Here is a 20,140-nt window from a genome sequence, read left to right as displayed (position 1 = left end):
GAGTGAAAAAGCTGGCTTAAAACTCAACATTCAAAAAACTAAGATCAGAGCATCTGGTCCCATCATTTCATGGCAAATAGAAGGGGAAAAAGTGAAAATAGTGACAGATTTTATTTTCTTGGGCTCCGAAATTACTGCAAACAGTGACTGAACCATGAAATTAAAAGATGCTTCCTCCTTGGAAGGAAAGTTATCACAAACCTAGACAGCATATTAAAAAAACACAGATATCACTTTGCTGACAAAGGTCTATATAGTCAAAGTTATGGTTTTTCTAGTAGACATGTACTGATGTAGAACTGGACCATAAAGAAGGCTGAGAACCAAAGAACTGATGCTTTTGAGTTATGGTGCTAGAGAAGACTCTTGAGAGTCCCTTGGACAGCAAGGAGATCAAACCAATCATTCCAAAGGAAATCAGTCCTAAATATTCATTGGAAGGACTAATGCTGAAACTCCAAATTTTGGCTGCCTGATGTGAAGAGCTGATTCATTGGAAAAGACCCTGATGCTGGGAAAGATGGAGGGCTGGAGGAGAAGAGGGCAGCAGAGGATGAGATGGTTAGATAGCATCAGAGACTCAATGGATGTGAATTTGATCAAACTCTAGGAGCTAGTGAAGGACAGGGAAGCCTGGCGTGCTGTAGTCCTTGGGGTTGCAAAGAGTTGGACTTGACTTAGCAACTGAATAGAGCAGAACAGAGACCACTAAACTCAGTTATTTAACCAAGAACTTAGTTATGCCCCTGAATCAATGCATCTTTTCTTGGAGATGAGCCTGTAGGTAGAGGTTGAGAAAGTGGTTCCATCAACTTGGAAACTCAAGTAGCCTGATGTGCTCAGGCGTGATAGTTTATGTCTGTCTAGCAATTCCCTTGGGGGTTGTTGGAATTTCTTCTTTTAAAGGCCATAACAAAGAACTAGTACAGGTATACCTTGGAGATATTCTAGGCTGGGTTTCAGACCACCAAAATAAAGCAAGCATTGCAATAAAGTGAGCTATGAGGTTTTTTTGTATCCTAGTGTATATAAAAATTATGTTTATACCATACTGTAGTCTGCTGCTGCTGCTAATCGCTTCAGTGGTGTCCGACTCTGTGCGACCCCATAGATGGCAGCCCACCAGGCTCTGTCGTCCCTGGGATTCTCCAGGCAAGAATACTGGAGTGGGTTGCCATTTCCTTCTCCAATACTGTAGTCTAATGTAGTCTAATAAGTGTGTACTTACATTATGCCTAAAAAAGCAATATACATAGCTTAATTAAAAAATACTTTATTGATAGAAATTTTAGCCATCATCTGAGTCTTCAGTAAATTGTAATCTTTTTTGCTAGTGGAGGGTTTTGAGTACTGATGGCTGCTTATTGATCAGGGTGGTAGTTGCTAAAGGTTGGGGTGGCTGTGCCATTTCTTAAAATAATAACACAATGAATGTGGCACATCAGTTGACTCTTCCTTTCATGAATGGTATCTCTGTAACATGTAGTGTTGTTTGACAGCATTTTACCCATAGCAGAATTCTTTCAAAATTGAAGTCAACCCTCTCAAACTCTGCCACTGCTTTATCAACTAAGTTTATGTAATATTCTAAATCCTCTGTTGTCATTTCAACAATTTTCACAGCATCTTCACCATGAATAGTTTCCATATCAAGAAATCATATTTTTGCTCATCTGTCAGAAGCAACTCCTCATGAATTAAAGTCTTATTATGATATTGCAGCAATTCAGTCACATTTTCAGGCTTCACATCTAATTCTAACTTTCCTGTTATTTCCACATCTACAGTTACTTCCTCCACTGAAGTCTTGCACTCCTCCAAATCATCCCTGAGGGTTAGAATCAACTTTTATTCAGTTCAGTTCAGTCGCTCAGTCGTGTCCAAATCTTTGTGACCCCATGAATCGCAGCACGCCAGGCCTCCCTGTCCATTACCAACTCCCGGAGTTTACCCAAACTCATGTCCATCAAGTCAGTGATGCCATCCAGCCATCTCATCCTCTGTTGTCCCCTTCTCCTTCTGCCCCCAATCCTTTCCAGCATCAGGGTCTTTTCCAATGAGTCAAGTCTTCGCATGAGGTGGCCAAAGTATTGGAGTTTTAGCTTCAACATCAGTCCTTCCAATGAACACCCAGGACTGATCTCCTTTAGGATGGACTGGTTGGATCTCCTTGCAGTCCAAGGGACTCTCAAGAGTCTTCTCCAATACCACAGTTCAAAAGCATCAATTCTTCAATGCTCAGCTTTCTTCACAATCCAACTCTCATATCCATACATGACTACTAGAAAAACCATAGCCTTGACTAGACGGACCTTTGTTGGCAAAGTAATGTCTCTGTTTTTTAATATGCTATCTAGGTTGGTCATAAGCATTTCCTTCCTGTTAATGTCAATATCTTGACTTTTTACATGAATAACAAATGTTCTTAATGACATCTGAAATAGTGAATTCTTTCCAGAAGGTTTTCAATTGCTTTGCTCAGATCCATCAGAGGAATCACTATCTATGGCCGATATAGTTTTATGAAATGTAATTCTTACATAATAAGTCTTGAAAGTGGAAATTATTCCTTGATCCATGGCTGCAGAATGGATGTTGTGTTAACAGGCATGAAAACAACATTATCTTGTACATCTCCATCAAAGTTCTCAGATAACTGGTGCATTGCCAACGAACAGTAATAACTTAAAAGGAATCTTTTCCTGAGCAATGGATCTCAGCAATGGCCTTAAAATATTCAGTAAAGCATATTGTCAACAGATGTGCTGTCATTCAGGCTTTATTGTTCCATTTATAGAATACAGGTAGAACAAACTTAGCATAATTCTTAAGGGCTTCCCTGGTGGCTCAGATGGTAAAGAGTCTGCCTACAATGTGGGAGACCCAGGTTCGATACCTAGGTTGGGAAGATCCCCTGGAAAAGGAAATGACTATCCACTCCAGTATTCTTGCCTGGAAAATCCCATGGATGGAGGAGCCTGGCAGGTTACAGTCCATAGGGTTGCAAAGAGGTGGATACGACTGAGCGACTAACACTAAGGGCCCTAAGGATTTTCAGAACAGTAAATGAGCAATGGTTTCAACTTTAAGTCACTGGTTGCATTAGCGCCTAACAAGAGAGTCAGCTTTTGAAGCTTTGAAGCCAGTCATGTACTTCCCCTTTAGCTATGAAAGTCCTAGATGGTTTTTGTGTACGGTGTTAGGAAGTGTTCTAGTTTCATTCTTTTACAAGTAGTTGACCAGTTTTCCCAGCACCACTTGTTAAAGAGATTGTCTTTTCTCCATTGTATATTCTTGCCTCCTTTGTCGAAGATAAGGTGTCCATACGTGCGTGGGTTTATCTCTGGGCTTTCTATTTTGTTCCATTGATCTATATTTCTATCTTTGTGCCAGTACCATACTGTCTTGATGACTGTGGCTTTGTAGTAGAGCCTGAAGTCAGGCAGGTTGATTCCTCCAGTTCCATTCTTCTTCCTCAAGATTGCTTTGGCTATTTGAGGTTTCTTATATTTCCATACAAATTGTGAGATGATTTGTTCTAGTTCTGTGAAAAATACCATTGGTAGCTTGATAGGGATTGCATTGAATCTATAGATTGCTTTGGGTAGTATACTCATTTTCACTATATTATTTCTTCCAATCCATGAACACGGTATATTTCTCCATCTGTTTGTGTCCTCTTTGATTTCTTTCATCAGTGTTTTACAGTTTTCTATATATAAGTCTTTTGTTTCTTTAGGTAGATATATTCCTAAGTATTTTATTCTTTTTGTTGCAATGGTGAATGGTATTGTTTCCTTAATTTCTCTTTCTGTTTTCTCATTATTGGAGTATAGGAATGCAAGAGATTTCTGTGTGTTAATTTTATATCCTGCAACTTTACTATATTCATTGATTAACTCTAGTAATTTTCTAGTAGAGTCTTTAGGGTTTTCTATGTAGAGGATCATGTCATCTGCAAACAGTGAGAGTTTTACTTCTTCTTTTCCTATCTGTATTCCTTTTATTTCTTTTTCAGCTCTGATTGCTGTGGCCAAAACTTCCAAAACTATGTTGAATAGTAGTGGTGAAAGTGGGCATCCTTGCCTTGTTCCTGACTTTAGGGGAAATGCTTTCAATTTTTCACCATTGAGGATAATGTTTGCTGTGGGTTTGTCATATATAGCTTTTATTATGTTGAGATATGTTCCTTCTATTCCTGCTTTCTGGAGGGTTTTTATCATAAATGGATGCTGAATTTTGTCAAAGGCTTTTTCTGCATCTATTGAGATAACCATATGGTTTTTTTCTTTCAATTTGTTAATGTGGTGTATTACATTGATTGATTTGCGGATGTTAAGAAAACCTTGCATTCCTGGGATAAAGCCCACTTGGTCATGATTTATGATCTTTTTAATATGATGTTGGATTCTGTTTGCTAGAATTTTATTAAGGATTTTTGCATCTATGTTCATCAGTGATATTGGCCTGTAGTTTTCCTTTTTTGTGACATCTTTGTCTGGTTTTGGAATTAGGGTGATGGTGGCCTCATAGAATGAGTTTGGAAGTTTACCATCTTCTGCAATTTTCTGGAAGAGTTTGAGTAGGATAGGTGTTAGCTCTTCTCTAAATTTTTGGTAGAATTCCGCTGTGAAGCCGTCTGGTCCTGGGCTTTTGTTTGCTGGAAGATTTCTGATTACAGTTTCGATTTCCGTGCTTGTGATGGATTAAAGATCTAAACGTAAGACCAGAAACTATAAAACTCCTAGAGGAAAACATAGGCAAAACACTCTCCGACATAAATCACAGCAGGATTCTCCATGACCCACCTCCCAGAATATTGGAAATAAAAGCAAAAATAAACAAATGGGACCTAATTAAAATTAAAAGCTTTTGCACAACAAAGGAAACTATAAGCAAGGTGAAAAGACAGCCTTCAGAATGGGAGAAAATAATAGCAAATGAAGCAACAGACAAACAGTTAATCTCAAAAATATACAAGCACCTCCTGCAGCTGAATTCCAGAAAAATAAATGACCCAATCAAAAAATGGGCCAAAGAACTAAACAGACATTTCTCCAAAGAAGACATACAGATGGCTAACAAACACATGAAAAAATGTTTAACATCACTCATTATTAGAGAAATGCAAATCAAAACCACAATGAGGTATCATTTCACACCAGTCAGAATGGCTGCTATCCAAAAGTCTACAAGCAATAAATGCTGGAGAGGGTGTGGAGAAAAGGGAACCCTCTTACACTGTTGGTGGGAATGCAAACTAGTACAGCCACTATGGAGAACAGTGTGGAGATTCCTTAAAAAACTGGCAATAGAACTGCCATATGACCCAGCAATCCCACTGCTGGGCATATACACTGAGGAAACCAGAATTGAAAGAGACGCATGTACCACAATGTTCATCGCAGCACTGTTTACAATAGCCAGGACATGGAAGCAACCTAGATGTCCATCAGCAGACGAATGGATAAGGAAGCTGTGGTACATATACACAACGGGATATTTCTCAGCCATTAAAAAAAATACATTTGAATCGGTTCTACTGAGATGGATGAAACTGGAGCCCATTATACAGAGTGAAGTAAGCCAGAAAGAAAAACAACAATACAGTATACTAATGCATATATATGGAATTTGAAAGATGGTAACGATAACCCTATATGCGAGACAGAATAAGAGACACAGATGCATAGAACAATTTTATGGACTCTGAGGGAGAAGGTGAGGGTGGGACGTTCTGGGAGAATAGCATTGAAACATGTATATTATCATATGTGAAACAGAACACCATTCCATGTTCGATGCTTGAGACAAGGGCTCAGGGCCGGAGCAATGGGATGACCCAGAGGGATGGGATGGGGAGGGAGGTGGGTGGGGGGTCCAGGAAGGGGAACACATGTAAACCCATGGCTGATTCATGTCAATGTATGGCAAAAACTATTACAATATTGTAAAGTAATTAGTCCCCAACTAAAATAAATAAATTTATAAAAAAAAAAGAAAGTCCTAGATGGCATCTTCTTCCCATAGAAAGCTGTTTCCTTACATTGGAAATCTGTTTAGTGAAGCAACCTTCCTAATTGTCTTATTTAGATCTTCTGAGTATCTTGAAGCACTTACTGCTTCACTTTGCACTTTTATGTTATAGAGATGGCTTCTTTCCTTTAACCTCAGGAACCAGCCTCTGCTAGCTTCAAGCATTTCTTCTGTAGCTTCCTCCCCTGTCTCAGCCTTCATAGATTTGAAGAGATTTAGAGCCTTACTCTGGATTAGGCTTTGGCTTGAGGGAATGTTGTGGCTTTTTTGATCTAACTAGACCACTAAAACTTTCTCCATATCAGTAATAAAACTGTTTTGCTTTCTCATCATTCATGTGTTCACTGCAGTAGCATTTTTGATTTTCTTCAAGAACTTTTTATTTGCATCCACAACTTGGCTAATCTACAAAAGAGGCCCAGCTTTCAGCTCATCTCAGCTTCTGATGTGCATTTTCTATTAAGCTGGACTTCCCAGGTGGCTCAGATGATAAAGAATCTTCCTGCAGTGTAGAAGGCCTGGGTTCAATCCCTGGGTTGGGAAGATCCCCTGGAGAAGGGAATCTCTAGTGTTCTTGCCTGGAGAATTCCATGGACAAAGGAGCCTGGCAGGCTATAGTCCATGGGGTTGCAAAGAGTTGGACATGACTGAGTGACTAACACATACATTCTATTAAGCTTAATCATTTCCAGCTTTAGATTTAAAGTGAGAGATGTGCAACTCTTCCTTTCCTATGAACACTTTGAGGCCATTATAGGATTGTTAATCTGTCTAATTTCAATATTGTCCTGTCTCATGGAATAGGGAAGCCCAAGGAGAAAGAGAGAGACAGGGGAATGGCCAGCTAGTCAGTAAGTGGTCAGAACACAAACAACATTTATCAATTAATATCACCTTCTTGCATGGGAGTGGTTTGTGGCTCCCCAAAATGATTACAATAGTAGCATCAAAGGTCACTGATCATATAATACTTATAACAAATGCATATAATAATAACACATATAGTAATAGTGAAAAATATATAACAAATACATATGTTGTTGTTTAGTCGCTGAGTCATGTCTGACTCTTTTGTGACCCCATGGACTGTACCCTGCCAGGCTCCTTCTGTCCATGAGATTTCCAAGCAAGAATCTTGGAGTGGGTTGCCATTTCCTTTTCCAGGGGATCTTTCCAACCCAGGGATCAAGACTCTATCTCTTGCATTGGCAGGCGAGTTTTTTTTACCACTGAGCCACCAGAGAAACCTCAACAAATATATATAACAATAAAAAAATAAAAACATGATATACTGTGAGAATTACCAAAATGTGACACAGAGACATGAGGTAAACAAATGCTGTCAGACAAATGTCACCGATAGACTTGCTGTATGCAGGATTGCCACAAACTTTCAATTTGTAAAACAAAACAAAAAAGTAGTATCTGCAAAGCACAATAAAATGAGGCACAATAAATGAATTGTGTCTGTAATTATTTTAACTCTTCCTTAACAGAGTGAAATGCTCTGACAGCTGTCAACAAGATGTCAAATCCAGTGATTTAATGGCACATTTTTCTTTTTTCATTTCTGCATTTTCTCTGAAGCCAAAACAATTTCTATAGTTTTAAAGTAATGAAGAAGATAAAAAAGGGTGAAGTACAGATATCTTGAGAAACCTCTTTCACTGAAGAGCTTTTAATCTCAGAAGCAACATCTGCAGCAAGCACATAGCAAGCTCCTGACCACAGGCATGAAGGGCACCCTAAGACTGAGGGTAGAATTTGAGGGATCACCAGTTCTATAGGGAAATTTACTTGTGAAAGGAGGGGAAGAAGCACTAGTTTGGCCTTCTTGAAACAATTTACTTAAGGGAGTTAGCTCATTTAATTACTTTCCTTCATTCCTTCTAAAAAATGGGCCCTTCTACATGCACCACAACTAGAGTCCACGCATCACTACAGAAGATTCCACATGACACAAGAAAGACTCCACATGCTGCAGCTAAGTCTTGACCCAGTCAAATAAATAAATGAAAATAAAATAATTGTGTGAGTCATGGCCCAGACCCCATAGATTGTTTCAGGATGGAGCTGGTCACCAGAGAGAATAAGCACATGATTAGAGGCCTGGAATACTGGGGCAGCCTGCTCTCCTGGTATGAAAGGAGGGCTGGAGATTGACTTCCATTATATTGGCCAATGATTTACTCAATCATGCCTATGAAATGAACCCCCCATAAAAACTCCTGACCCCAAAGCTGAGCAGCACATGTTGGTTGGTGAACACACTGTACTGGGAAGGTGGCATACCCTGTCTCTGTGGGGAGAGAGTATGGAAGCTCCATGTCTGGGACCCTTCCAAACCTTGCCCTTTATACATCTTTACTTGGCTGTTCTGAGTTGTATCCTTTATAATAAAATTATAATTGTAAGTGTAGAAATTTTCTGATGTTACTTGACTCACTATACTCTAGAACACCAAGTGGGAGTAGAAACAGAAGAGGGACACATAGAGGAAGAAACATATATATATGTTGTAGAGAACACTGGTCACTCTCCATATTGATGAATTAAAAATTCACATTTTAAGGCAATACAAGGAACATTTAAACATAAGTTTTTGCTCTGCCCATTTGGGCCTTTTCCCTCCCCTCAAGTGTCCATTGTGTGTGTGCATTATGCATTAACCAAACCTCCCCAGGGGCAGAAATACCTGCTTAATCATAAAGATGAATTTTTGTCCTTCTGGCACCAGCCATGTCATTCCTTAGAAAATAACATAGCTTTTTCAATGTCACAAGGAGTCAAGAAGACCCACTGATTGTTTTGTATGTGCAGCCATCTTTGATGGACTTTATGTACAATGCCAATACATCATTTCCCTTAAAGATAGTGATTGGTGCAAAACAGACTGGTCAGGTGACCTGGGGAGATATGGACCATACCTAACAGAAGGTTCTTAAGTACTCACTTATAAACTTATTAATGTTACAAGCTCTATCATTTGTATTCTGCTGATTTTTCATGATTATTGTTTCTTGTATTACCAAATGTGTGGCTGAGACTCAAATAAAATTCATGACTAGGCAGCTTGAAACAATTGATCAAATACACAGTTCTATAGCATCAATGATTATAAAAGTGTAACTCTAGGTATGGGAAGAAGCAACAAGATGAAACCATTTCCTGAACTATAACAGAACAATATGACAAGTGTTCCAGAAGTTTTTGGCCACTGTTAATGGGTACAGTCCAGTAATAGTATATTGAGTGGGTTATCAATGAAACACTTGCCTGACATGGCATTCCTAGCACCATGGGACAAACTGGTCATGAAACGTCTCCTAAATTTTGGTCAAAATTAGGACCTAAAGGGAAGGGATTGTGAAATAAAGAATATTGCCCACCATCCAGTTCTACAAGAAGTCATTAGCCACTGTGGTTGCTGATTTATAACACACACTGAAAGGAATTCAGAGTAGAATGAGGCACTTTGTGCTAGGGAAACGGACAGAGCCGGCCCTTAGACAGTGAAATGTTTTCAGCAGAAATTTCTTATGAACCTGGATTCTTGTATCTTTCCAAACCTAGAAAAGCATAACTAAGATGTCTGTTCCTAGTGACTAGCAGCAACTTTCCATGGAGACATGTACTTGATTACACGCACCCCTCTTGCCAAAATCACATATATACTGTCCTCCCCCTTTACCTCTTCAGAACAGTTCTCAGAACTCTCTGAGAGACTTTCCTAGATTATAATTCTCAGTCTGACTCAAATATAATTTTCCATTTCTTTCTTATATTGGCTATTGATTAATTTTTTGTTGACAATATCCAGGCTTGCTTTTTCACATAATGATAGCTTCTTGCAGTTAAGTACATGTTCACCCAGCTAAAAACTATATTTCTCAGCCATCCTCGCAACTATGCATGTGTAAGTAAATTCCAAACAAAAAGATGTATGCAGAAGTGTCATACATCTTCCCTTTCCCTTTTAATGATGAAAGCTATTTTCTGTCTTTGAAAACTCTAACCCTAGCATTTTACCTTTTAATAGCAGATAACAACACTAATCTGTTCATTTCTTTCTCTCTTAGCTTGGCATCTAAGATCCAAGACTTTTACCCTCTTTAAAACATGTATAATACTACATAGGATTATTTAATATGTTTATCTGAGAGATTAATAAATTCTGCCTGAAGTCCAAAGAATGCAGTGTGGCCAGTTGGTAATATCACGTCACAAGGTCTGGATTCTGTACAGAAAAGATGTATGTTAATATGCACAACCACTATTTCCAAAAGCACTTGCATAGACACAGTGTGAAAGAGGCACCTGTAGGAAAAACTCCTCCATTAGGGCCATGGTCCATCGATGGTGCAGCTTCCAGGATTTGGCTGGGTGACTGATGTCTGCTGCATGGAGAATCAGGGACATGGTTTTGGCTTTGTCAAGCCTGTCAAAACAAGGGCATGCTCAAATTATCAGAACAAAATAACCAACTACAGTCTTTTCCAAGTCCAAGCCCACAGATCTTTAATATGAAAACAAAATTATAACCTACCCTTCAGGTTGCTGCAAACTATTTCTTATATTTTTAATTTGCTGGAAGTGACCCGACATGTCTGTAGACAAAACCATTTCAATCACTAGGTTCCGAAGATCCCTGTGGAGTCATCAAAAGCAGAAAGGTTTGGCCTTTTTATTTTTTTCTCAAGTGAAACATTTAATATTAAGAATTACATTTTATTTTTTTGTAATAGTATGAGCAGAAAAGATGCTATATTTTTAAATATAAAAGAGCTTATAGAAGTTTGGCTTTAGGATGTCTCCAGGAGAGCAATCTGTGAATGATGCTGTGTAACTCTCCTTTAAAAGAACTGGATGCTTTCCCTCTCACATACACAACCCTTCCCCACTCATATTTTCTAAATATTACTTTTAGAAATAATTAATATCAGAAAGGATCCTAACCAATTTTAGAGAAAAACCACTCTAAATGCATAATTTACTATTAATAAAACTACCACCATTATTCAATATTTATTCAATCCAGACAGTGTTTTAAGTGCTTTTCATGTGAGGGGTACTATTATTTCCAACCCAAGAGGATTGAGTTGTTTGCTCAGTCACACAGCTAGTATATAGCAGAAAAGTGAAGTCACTCAGTCATTTCCGACTCTTTGGGACCCCATGGATTATAGCCTACCAGGATCCTCCATCCATGGGATTTTCCAGGCAAGAGTACTGGAGTGGGTTGCCATTGCCTTCTCCAGGGGATCTTCCCAACCTGGGTCTCCTGCATTGTAGGCAGACGCTTTACTGTCTGAGCCACCAGGGAAGTCCATGTATATAGCAGAGATAAAATCAACCCCAAGAGTACTACTACCAAAGCTGACAGTTGGACCACTCCATTGTACCAAGTTTCCATCATAAGAATGCCAGGAAATCAAGACTATAAGTGACTGGGAATTCTCTATTTAAGCTCTGGGGACCTTGATCCTACATATCAGACAGAGCTATTGGTACTGTTGAAATTGTAACCAAGACACTGTAAACATGGTGACCATATCACAAAGCCTATGCATGAATAAATCATTCTCACACTAAGCAGGAGATGAGTAACCCCCGCAAAGCCTTGCATGTTCTAGAATTCATTGCTTGCTCAGTACAGATAGGTAAAAAAGTCACTTATGCTGGAAATCATATTTTATTTTTATTCTGTGGCCAGTAGAGTAAGCTAAATTACAAGTGTATGGCAAACTTGAATTATGATCTTGTGTCAAAGATGTTTTACCTAAAGTTGGCATGATTGAATGATTTGTTTCAAAAACAATACATATTGGAGATTCTTGCTGAAAATTATGGGTGCTCAATTCATCTGGGTTTTTAGATGGGAGCAATGAGAAAACAGTACTCTGATTACTTACTGTTCATGATATTGGATAGCCTGCTTAGAACATACTTTTACCCAAATATTAAGGGAGTGGAAGCTATCAAAGAGTTAATACAATTGTTCTCAATTACATGTTTTCTTCTAAATTATGAGATATCCATGTTACAATACCAACTGTACCAAAACATTCATGTTAAGTAGTAAAAATAAGAGAAAAGCTTTATGAAATCTATAAGATTTAATAAATACATTGTAGTTTGCAGATGTAATGTGAAAAAAGAAATAACAGACCCAAAATTCATTATTTGTGCTAAACCCTTATTAAACCAAGATTTAATACCTAATTTATAGTTTTAACCTCCCCCAGAAGTGAAAACTTAAATCAATCATCTGGTTAGCACTAGGAAGGAAATCTGCCTGATAGACTCCTATTATCCCCCAAAGAAAGGAGATTTTGCCTTAAACAATCAGATCTTTGCTAGAATAACTTTCTTGTCTTGCCTCTTTCTTCTTATAAAATTCTGCCATTTTGTACAGTTATTAGGAGCTACTTTTTATCTGCTAGATGGTATGTTGCCCAATTCATGAATTGTTGAATAAAGTCAATAAGATCTTTAAAATTTACTCAGTTGAATTCTGTCTGTAACAGTAACCAGTAAATGCTAGGTGTTATCAATAATCAACTAATAATATATCAATAAACTAGTACACAAAGGAAATGTATTTTTTATAAATTTTTCTTGCCAAAATTAAAAAATCGCTGCATTTACAGTTCCTAAAATTACTTGAAGAAATAGATACACAAACAGAAAACCTACAAGTCTTTAAAAAGCTATCCATATTTTAATTCTTGGTGAAATAGTATTAAGGTTATACTAGCAAATACATTTTTATAGCTTTTGGAAACCGCATTGGATTTATTAAATTCTACCATATCATAAATCATATATAAGTCAACTCATAAATCATGTGATATTGCTGCAGGGAGGAAGCCAATTCTGACTCCACGTTGGAACTGTCTCTTTGATTTGCTTTTCGTTGCTTTTGTTATTATAATCATACAGAATGGTTTGCCTCAGAGAATCTTGCCCCTCTGACTGACTGTTAAACTAAAGTGTCTTTGTTCACAACCCTGTCCACCTGTGGATGGCAGGAAGGAAGAAATTAACACATTCCCTGCCTGAGGTTTGCCTTTCTAGGAGATGTTTGCAACATTAATAGCCTTTTCACTTTGATTTCTCACCTCCCTTCACCTCTAATCTATAAAAAGAATCTGGCATCCAGACACCAATAAGATGGCTATTTTGAGGTGCTAGCCTGCTATCTTCTCTGTCTGTCTACTACCCGATTCATTGGCCTATTGTGCAGCAAACAGAGCAAGCTTGGATGCGGTAACAATATTATGGTATTTGTTGAACAAATTCGGGAATTTCCTGGCAGTCCAGTTGTTAGGACCTGGTACACTTATTGCCAGGACCACAGGTTCAATCCCTCATGGGGGATCTATGATCCCATAAACTGTGTGGCGTGGCCAAAAAAAAAAAGTATAAAACCATTCATTTAGGATATTTTGTACAGTAAGCTACTTGTTACTGTACAAAAATATAAAATATTACAAGAGCAAACTATTAGAATAAATAATAAAGATTTAAAGAAAAAAGTGTAATAGAAAAATGTCACACTGAAACAGCAACAGAATCAACTTGGAGAAGAAGAGGGTTAATTCAAAGGCATAACAAAAATTAATAATGCAAATATAACCTCTGGGAAGGAGAATCACTGATGAAAAAATAAATTAATATTCTAGATGGAAATAGTCAATCTCTGGGACCTTAGGAACCAACTCTGCACCTGATTCTACCCTTGCCCTTCTATTTTCCACATACCCAACAGTGGCCTTTTATGATTAGATCCTGGCCTTTCTAGATTGGTGACCCAACTGGGCTATGCTTCCTGTGGAATGAAATGTAAGACCTGAACTGGGTTCCCAAAACAAAATGCCTCTTTCCTCCCACGTTAGAGCTTCTTCTATGTCTGTAAAAATGAGCCCATATTTTTTCTGGCCTTGAAAATCCAGAAAGTTTGAATATTTGAAAAAATAACCATGGGAAATTAGGGCTTCTTTTAAACTCTAAATTAACCTCTTATTTCTTTATTTTAAGGTAGATCTTAATCCCAGGTTACTTCTTTGGACATTTCCTTTTAGCTTGATTTAAATTAAAAAACAAACCTTTGATGTTTGCATTTGAATTGGATTTTTTTCAGCGCATTAACTGATTCAACGAGATCTTTGTTAAAGATAAAGGCTTTTTAAAAAATATAAGTAGGTCACAGAATACTAGGGATGTCAGTTCAGTTCATTCACTCAGTTGTGGCCAACGTTTTGCGATCCCACGGACTGCAGGAAGCCAGGCCTCCCTGTCCATCACCAACTCCCAGAGATTACCCAAACTCATGTCCATTGAGCTGGTGATGCCATCCAACCATCTCATCTTCTGCCGTCCCCTTCTCCCGCCTTCAATCTTTCCCAGCACCAGGGTCTTTTCCAATGAATCAGCTCTTCGCATCAGGTGGCCAAAGTATTGGAGTTTCGGCTTCAACATCAGTCCTTCCAATGAATATTCAGGACTGATCTCCTTTAGGATGGACTAGTTGGATCTCCTTGCAGTCCAAGGGACTCTCAAGAGTCTTCTCCAACACCACAGTTCTAAAGCATCAATTCTTCGGTGCTCAGCTTTCTTTATAGTCCAACTCTCACATCCGTACATGACTACTGGATAAACCATAGCCTTGACTAGACGGACCTTTGTTGGCAAAGTAGTGTCTCTGCTTTTTAATATGCTGTCTAGGTTGGTCATGACTTTTCTTCCAAGGAGCAAGCGTCTTCTAATTTCATGGCTGCAGTGACCTTGTGCAGTGATTCTGGATCTCCCCCCAAATTTGTTGGAGCCCAAAAAAAACCAAGATGAAGGAACAGATTAAGATCATCATGGAGGATCTGGAATTAGTCCTGGGCGACCTGAAGGATTTAGCCAAGGAACTTAAGGAACATGTTTACAGTCAATTGATAACACTTTTGTGTGGAGAGGAGATACCCCATGTCCAAGGTCAGGAGTGGTGGCTGTGCTTCACTAGACCAGTCATGAGGAGATACCCCACGTCCACGGTCAGAGAAACCCCAGTAAGATGGTAGGTTCTGGAGCGGCTGTGAGGAGATACCCCACGTCCAAGGGCAAAGGATAAGCCCCAGCAAGACAGTAGGAAGGGGAATTCGCGTTTAGAATCAAACCCCATTCCCACCAGAGATGCTCAGAGGGCTCAAACAAACCTTGTGTGCACCAGGACCCAGGAATCCCACAGAGGCTGAGACAGAACTGTGTTTGAGCATCTCCTATGGAGGTATGGGTCAGTTTGGCCACAGGGACAGGAGCTCTGGGTGCAGCAGACTTGGGTATGGCATAAGCCCTCTTGGAGGAGGTCGCCATTAACCCCACCATAAAGCTAACTAGGGATGTACTTACACTAAAGAATCTCTATGTTTATCTGAAATTTACACTTAATTGTATGTCCTTTATTTTTATTTGATATATCTGGCAATCCTACAGTAAATGAAGGGAATAATGATGACCAGAGGATCAAGAGGAAAGGAGGCAATGTTATGCTGAGTGGGAGGGGTACATTTTATTTTCTCCTGCATGGCAATAAGTAATACTTTTTCATGTAAATTTTTTTTAAGAATACAGATGGTTTGGAGAAATATTTAAGATTACCCTCTGCATCTAGGTCATTTTAACATATTTGTATTTTTTTCCCCAAATAGTGAATTTTTGTTTTTTAGAAAAGCTCATATCCACGTACAAAAAAGTAATATATGAAGGAATCAGACACAAAAATTCTGAATTAATGTAAGACCACATATTGGTACAATTGAGCAGAACTCCATTCCAAGGAGGGCTTTTCTGGTGGCTCAGATGGTAAAGAATCAGCCTGCAATGCAGGAGATGCATGAGACGTGGGTTCGATCCCTAGATCAGGAAGATCCACTAAAGAAGGGAATGGCTACCCACTCCACAATGCTTGCCTGGAGAAGTCTATAGACAGAGGAGCCTGGAGGCCTACAGTTCATGTGGTCATAAAGAGTCGGATACGACTGAGTGACTAAGCACTTTAGCACCATTTCAAGGAGTATGTAATTATGTATCTTAAGGTATTATGTGGTATGTGGTCCTATGGATTGCTTATGATGCATATAGATGTTGAATTGGCCTTGAAATAGTTCAGCTCCATCTACAGAGCCTTGCTCCTGAATAGTCTTCCAGTACTAATCTTCCAATCAAGAGGAATTTAGTTTGTTTTGTGATTAAAGGATTGACTTCCATCTGTTTTCTTCACATTAAATCACATAACATTTTCCCTGAAATTAAATTTCCTCTATATTTCCTCTGAAACTCACCTCCAGTCATCTTTGGATAAATTCATCAGGACATTCATTTCTTCTTCTTGCATAAGTCGATAAGCTGCACTCACATGATGATTTTCAAGGACAGAGCGATCGTTATACAAAATGGCAACATCTGACCTAAGAAATAAAAGCAAAATGTCTACTAGAGGATTTCTTCAGACCTCATGAGTATCTATTAAAAATACTCAAATCATAAGGCATAAAAATATCAGTAAAAATCCAATAATTGAACACCTAAATTTACAGAGGTACTTAGTTTCCTTTTTTTTTTTTTTTTTTTTTACTGTATAACAATTTTAAAAAACAGACTTTATCTTTTAGAGCAATTTTAGGTTTACAACAAAATTGAGCAGAATGTACAGAGATTTGCCATATACCCCTTGGCCCACACAGGCATAGCCTCCCCCATTATTAACATTCCCAACCACAGAGGTACATTTATTAGAACTGATGAACCTACATTAAACATCATTATCAGAGACCATAGTTTACATTTAGGGTTTACTCTTAGTGGTGTAAATTTTATGAGATTGGACTAATGTATAATGACATGTATCTATCATTAATGTATTATACTGAGTATTTTCACTGCCCTAGAAATCTTTTGCGATCTGCCAATTCAGACTTCTCTTCCCATCCCCTTAATACCTGGCAACCACTGGTCTTTTTATTGTCTTCACAGTTTTGCCTTTACCAGAATGTCATATGACTCTAGCCTTTTCAGATTGGATTCTTGTACCTTTTAGTATGCATATAAGCTACCTTTATATCTTTTCATGGCTTGATAGCTCAATTCTTCTGAGCACTAAATAATATTACATTATTTAGGTGTATCACAGTTTATTTATCCACTCACCTGCTAAATGGCACGTTAGTAGCTTTCAGGTTTTGGCAATTATGAATAAAGCTGCTGTAAATATCCATGTGCAGGTTTTCATGTGTACATAAGTTTTCAGCTCTTTTGGGTAAATACCAAGGAGAGTAATTATCAGCTCATATGATGAGAATATATTTAGTTTCATAACTAGCTACCAAACTGTCTTCCAGTATGGTTGTACCATTTTGCATTCCCATCAGTAATGCCGGAGAGTTCCTGTTGATTCACATCTTCACTAGTGTTTGGTGCTGTCAATGTTCTGGATTTTAGCCTTTCTAATAGATGTATAGTGATATCTCATTGTTTAATTTGCATATTCCTGATGACATATAATATGGAGAATCTTTCCATAAGCTAATTTGTCATCTGTGTATCTTCTTTGGTGAAGTGTCTGTTAAGGAGCATTTTTAAAATCAGGCTGTTTTCTTATTGTTGAGTTTTAAGAGTTTTTTATCTGTTTTGTACAATAGTCTTTTATCATATGTACGTACTTTTTGAAAACATTTTCTCCTACTCTTTGGCTAATCTTGTAACCCTCTTGCTATACCTAAGATCACCTAGATTTTCTCCTATGTTATTTTCTAGGAGTATTAGAGTTTTTCATTTTACATTTAGGTCTATTATTCATCTTATATTAATTTCTGTGAACAGTATAAGGTTTGTATCTGTATTCTTTTTTTTTTTTTTTATGTGGCTGTCTAGTTGTTCTGGCACCATTTGTTGAAGAGACTATCTTTGCTCCATTGTATTGCATTTGCTCCTTTGTTAAAGATCAAATTTAAAAGGAAATCTATCGGGGGGAGGTGATATATGCTATTATCTAACTGCATATGTTATTCCACTTTTATAATAGTTCTGGAAACAAAAGAGGAACTAACTATTCTAGTGCCTAATAGGTCATTTCCTTTTAAATTTTATTATCAATAATCATAGCTCAATAGACAGAAAACTGAACTAGGAACACATATATGCAATCCTTTTGAGAGAAAATTAAATATATTCTGTCCAAGTATCTTCAGAAATTTGCTGAGATCATGGGTAAAACTGTGATTTGCAAATCACATATTTTGTATCATACAATCTCAGATTTAGCCATGGCAGTTTTGTCAAGTTTTTTGTATAATATAGATCTAAGCATCACTATTTCTTCCTTTTAACAACAAGCAAAGATGTGTTTTTTAATCAGATTTAATTACAGCAAAGTCTATGTGATTTTGTCTCATAAATCCAACAAGATGCTGAGAAAACAGAATGGTTTTAATGTTTGAGATAATCTCTGACTGCTATGGAAAGAACAGAATTCTAAGCAATACTCAGTGTCCATGGTAACATGTCACTTAGCATTTGCTTTTCACAAAGAGGAAATTATCTCTATTTATTTACACTTTCAAGGATTTCTATGGCTTATAATGTCTGTGTTGAACTCAAATCTGGCCTTGTACCATGTTTTAAATTATTTTTCAGTCATTTTGCATTATCTAGTAAATAGGTTTCCATATTAGAAAAGCAACTCTATATCCAAGTAACAAAAAAATAATATAAAATACAAATTACTAATACCAGTAACATAAGATCAATATATATTTGGACAAAATGTGAAGCCAATAGAGCTTCTAAAAGCACATCATATTGTTGCATCTGTGATCATTGCAACCTTTTTGTTCATAAAATGTTCAAGTTCTTTGTAGAATTAATCCGTTAAATAATTGATCCTAATAGAAAATTTATAAGAAAATAAAATACTAGACCTTTCCCTCCCTCACTTTTTATACAAAGCTTCTTAATATAAAATGGTGAAAAGTGTATTCTTCTTCATCTTCCTCCTACCTCTCCTCTTTCTCCTTCTCTTCTTCCTCCTCCTTCTTTTTTGCCATCTACTTTTCTTCTCTGCAGTCTAAAGTATAAGTAAGTTACGAATCTTCATCCAGTTGTAAATCAATGATAAAAGGAGAAAGCTAGGAATGATAATTTATACTGCTGCTGGAAGCCAGTCCATTGCCTTTACTTCTCAAAGTAGAAAGAGCAAGAAATATTTTTTTGGAAGCAAATCACTTGCTCCCTTCTCTAATTCCCCAAACTGTGACCCTACTCAGGGCCCAGCTCAGTAATGAGCTGTCTTTAAAATCCCGCTTACAAATTTAGTGGATGTAGAAGAGTCTTTGCTAAGCAAAAATGATCTGCATAGTTTACCTTTCCTTTGATGTTTAACACAAATGAAAACAAGACATCCCTGTATGCTATTAATATTAGGTTAGTAACATTCTTGCTGCACAACCAGACTTCAAGGTCTTCCTGTTCACTTCATGCTCTTTTAATCTGGGAGACTCTAGGGACAGACAGAATGCTTTCTCCAACATTTCATTGTCTGAATTCCAGTTCTTCTGTCTCTGTCAAGGGGCCATAATTTTCAAGTCCATCCATTGAAGGCTATAAAAGATTATGACTGTTATATGTCTGTCTTTGGCCATGGGAGCAGAGTTACATTAAGTAGACTGGGTTGAGAGCAAGTGTCCCTCATCTCAGTTTCTCAACCCTGCTACTGGGGTGACTATGTGCATATAGTTAGGTAATTTCCTCTATTGAGATCTTTGTTTTCTCTTCTGAGACTGTGAGGATTAGACCAGAGGTTATAGAATATGGATCTCAGTCACTGTAGGATCCCTTGAAGCTCTAAAATGCCAAGTATTTTAATGTTTCTATGCTCCCCACAGAAAAACAATAAATTCCTATAGCTAGGAAGTCAGTTTTAAAAATATTGCTGTTAAAAAACTGCACAAAAAAAGACCACACAAAAATCTGCACATGAACATTTACATAAACTCTAAAATTTAAAGGAAACCAAAATATCCTTCAGTAGTTGAATAAGTGAACTCTGGGACATCCATAC

At 37.6% G+C, this 20,140-nt stretch overlaps 1 protein-coding gene across 15 annotated transcripts in view; it reads right to left on the bottom strand.

Annotated features, from left to right (window-relative positions):
- PDE1A (phosphodiesterase 1A) overlaps positions 1–20,140 on the bottom strand; it is a 479,731-nt gene that overhangs the window by 64,192 nt on the left and 395,399 nt on the right. For all 15 annotated transcript variants that reach the window (XR_014079800.1, XM_081580991.1, XM_081580995.1 and 12 more), the window contains 3 exons: positions 16,368–16,493; positions 10,583–10,684; positions 10,354–10,474 (listed from right to left, as the gene is read on the bottom strand). Coding sequence is in view for 14 of the 15 variants with exons in the window: in XM_081580991.1 (XP_081437117.1) it covers positions 10,354–10,474; positions 10,583–10,684; positions 16,368–16,493 (349 nt within the window). In the remaining variant the exon portion in view is untranslated. The remainder of the gene's footprint in view (positions 1–10,353; positions 10,475–10,582; positions 10,685–16,367; positions 16,494–20,140) is intronic.

Source organism: Giraffa tippelskirchi, chromosome 3 (assembly GCF_054371585.1).
Source record: "Giraffa tippelskirchi isolate mGirTip1 chromosome 3, T2T-mGirTip1v1.2.pri, whole genome shotgun sequence".
NCBI lineage: Eukaryota > Metazoa > Chordata > Mammalia > Artiodactyla > Giraffidae > Giraffa > Giraffa tippelskirchi.
Note: the sequence above shows the minus strand (reverse complement) of the source record. Positions and strands in the feature narration are given on the sequence as shown.